General features: G+C 51.2%; 1 protein-coding gene across 3 annotated transcripts in view; it reads right to left on the reverse strand.

Annotated features, from left to right (window-relative positions):
• The window catches only part of MRPL4 (mitochondrial ribosomal protein L4), a 5,931-nt gene extending 3,401 nt beyond the window's left edge, over positions 1–2,530 (reverse strand). Inside the window, exons 1-2 of one of the 3 annotated variants that reach the window (XM_017879848.1) lie at positions 2,247–2,493; positions 35–152 (exon numbers count right to left, since the gene is read on the reverse strand). In XM_017879848.1, the coding sequence (XP_017735337.1) occupies positions 35–152; positions 2,247–2,486 (358 nt within the window). In that variant the 5' untranslated portion in view covers positions 2,487–2,493. Of the gene's footprint in view, positions 1–34; positions 153–2,246 lie in introns of all 3 variants that reach the window. The other 2 variants (XM_017879846.1, XM_017879845.1) reach the window with 2 other exon arrangements.
• Positions 2,531–3,147: the final 617 nt, after the last annotated feature.

Below are 3,147 nucleotides of genomic sequence, written 5' to 3' on the forward strand. Positions count from 1 at the left end.
CCCTCCCCGCCCCCTCCACCCTGTCCCCAGTTACCTCCTCGCCAGAGTGGAGAGCGGATGCTGCCATGCCGGGCCCGCCCAGTGCCTTTCTGTGGCCAAGGCTTCCGGCCACCACCTCGTACCTCGGCCCTCGTCTTGGTCTTGGCATAGCTCTGGAGGCACAAAGTGAGGAGGGGGTCAGGTCCACGAGGCAAGGGTCAGGGAGCCGGGCAGATCAGTCCTGCCATGGGGAAGTCAGGCAGGAGGCACCATGATGATGGGCTCTCTCAGGCCAAGCACAAGCGAGTGGGAGGGTAAAGAAGTCAGAGCTCCTGCCCCATGCCATCCTCACAAAGGCAGGGGCTCTGCCACCGGGCATGCAGGGGGTGCTCGGTATTTTCTGAACTATTGATTTTTTTTTTTTTTTGAGACAGTCTCACTCTGTCACCCAGGCTGTGGAGTGCAAGTGGTGCGACCTCGGCTCACTGCAACCTCTGATTTCTGGATTCAAGCGATTCTCCGGCCTCAGCCTCCCAAGTAGCTGAGATTACAGGTGCCCGTCACCATGCCAGGCTAATTTTTTTTTTTTTGAGATGGAGTCTTGCTGTGTCACCCAGGCCGGAGTGCAGTGGTGTGATCTCGGCTCACTGCAATCTCCGCTTCCTGGGTTTAAGCAATTCTGTCTCAGCCTCCAGAGTAGCTCGGACGACAGGCGCCCGCCACCACGCCCAACTAATATTTGTATTTTTAGTTATTAGTAAATACTAATATTTAGTATTTTTAGTAGAGATGGGGTTTCACCATATTGATCAGGCTGGTCTCGAACTCCTGACCTTGTGATCTGCCCGCCTCGGTCTCCCAAAGTACTGGGATTACAGGTGTGAGCCACCACGCCTGCCCCCGGCTAATTTTTTGTATTTTCTGTAGAGATGGGGTTTTGCCACATTGACTAGGCTGTTCTGGAACTCCCGGCCTCAACTGATCCACCTGCCTTGGCCTCCCAAAGTGCTGGGATTACAGGTGTGAGCCACTGTGCCGGCCTATTTTTTGAACAATTTTAATGTGGTTGTAGCTGCAAGGAGGGAGTAACACAGACAGGGAGAATCAGGAAAGCGGAGCAGGGCAAGGAAATGAGGAAGAGCTCGGAATAGCAGACTGATGACTTTATTCCTAGGGTGATGGGGAGCCAGGGAAGGTGTGAACAGGGGAAGGACTGGCCAGACCTCTGGGGTGGATGGATGAGACCCCAACTGGTAATGGATTCTTCAATGTTCTTGGCATAAAACCCAGACTCCTCCCCACTGCTCCCACTGGCCTCTGTGGCAACACTGGGTTCCTTGTGGTCCCTGCCACGGGGCCTTTGCACGCCCCGTTCCTGTTATCTCCACCCTAGCCCCACTGACTCTTTGATCTGGTTAGCTTCTACAGTAGACCCAAGGTTGAACATCCCGTTCTCTGGGACATGCTCATAATTACACATTATGTATGAACATCCGACTCACCTTCACTTCTCCCATGACACTGTGACCTTCATTAGAATAGGAACTTCGCCCATCTTTTTTGGGGGGTTGTGGGGGAAGGGGTAGAGACTGGGTCTTGCTGTTTCCCAGGCTGGTCTTTCCTGGTCCCAAGCAACCCACCCACCTCAGCCTCCACTGCTGGGATTACAGGCCTGAGCCACTGGACCCAGCCCAACCTTGCCTGTTTTGTCCTTGTGGTCCCTGCTATATCCTCTCACCCACCACAATGCCCACATCAGTGAGTGATCAGAAAACAACTGAAAATGAGCTGGGCATGGCGGCTCACACCCGTAATCCCAGCACTTTGGGAGGCTGAGGCAGGTACGTTCCTTGAGGTCAGGAGTTTGAGACCAGCCTGGCCAACATGGTGAAACTCCGTCTCTACTAAAAATACAAAAATTAGCCCACATGGTGGCACACACCTGTAATCCCAGCTACTCAGGAGGCAGAGGCAGGGGAATCACTTGAACCCAGGAAGCGGAGGTTGCAGTGAACTGAGATTGTGCCACTGCACTCCAGCCTGGGTGACATAGTGAGACTCCATCTCCATCTAAAAAAAAAAAAAAAAAAAAAAAAAAAAAAAAAGAGAACTAAAAATGGACCCATCAGTGAGTGGCTCAGGAAACAGATGAGGCCCCAGCCGAGCAGTCCGGAGAAAACCCAGCGATGGGCTTCCTCTGGGTCCCGTCCCCAGCCTCCCCCAAGAAGCTCCTCCTTCCTGCCACCTTGCTCCATTTAGGCACTCACAATTCTTTTGAAGTTCTTCTGCCACATGGCAACCTGGTGGAGGATGTCCAGCCTGCAGGGAGGAAGGACACATGAGAAGCCCAGCTCTGCTTCCAAAGCCCCCACCTCCAATATAGGAAAACCCAGGATTCTTCCTTCTGCCTCCAGGGCCCTGTGTGATTGGCTTCTGGCCCTCACTGACCCCATCTTGAAATCCTGCCTCAAGGCCTTGGCACTTGCTCTTCCCTCTGTCTGAAACATTCTTCTGGATGGTTCCTTCTCAGCCTACAGGTGTCAGCCCTGATAACTGCTGAGAGGTGCCTCCTAAAGAAAGAGCCACCCTGACCAGGTGCAGTGGCTCATGCCTGTAATCCTGGCACTTTGGGAGGCCAAGGCAGGTGGATCACTTGTGGCCATGAGTTTAAGACCAGCCTGGGCAACATGGAGAAGCAATGTCTCTCCAAAATATACAAAAATTAGCTGGGCACAGTGGTACATATCTGTCATTCCAGCTACTTGGGAGGCTGAGGCATGAGAATTACTAGAACCCAGGAGGCAGAGGTTGAAGTGAGCCGAGAGCGAGCGTGCCACTGCACTCCAGCCTGGGCGACAAGAGCCAAACTTTGTCTCAAAAAAAAAAAAACAAAAAAAACAAAAAAACACGCCACCCCTTCTTCCTTGTTTTTCCTACCATTACTTTTTTCCTGCTATTACAGTTGACTTATTGCCACCTTCTTTGGGGACTGGTTTGCCTCTCTAGTTCTATACCATTCCATACAGTCACCTACTCAACATCTGAAACGTGCCCAGTGCTCCTTGCTAAAATGTGATTTTGACATAGTTTTAAATACAGGTATTTAAATGTATTTACATTATTGAAATCAATTTAACCTTTTTTTTTTTTTTTTTTTTTTTTTTTTTT

The sequence above is a fragment of the Rhinopithecus bieti genome, unplaced genomic scaffold (genome assembly GCF_001698545.2).
Source record: "Rhinopithecus bieti isolate Rb0 unplaced genomic scaffold, ASM169854v2 scaffold_10589, whole genome shotgun sequence".
Taxonomy (NCBI): domain Eukaryota; kingdom Metazoa; phylum Chordata; class Mammalia; order Primates; family Cercopithecidae; genus Rhinopithecus; species Rhinopithecus bieti.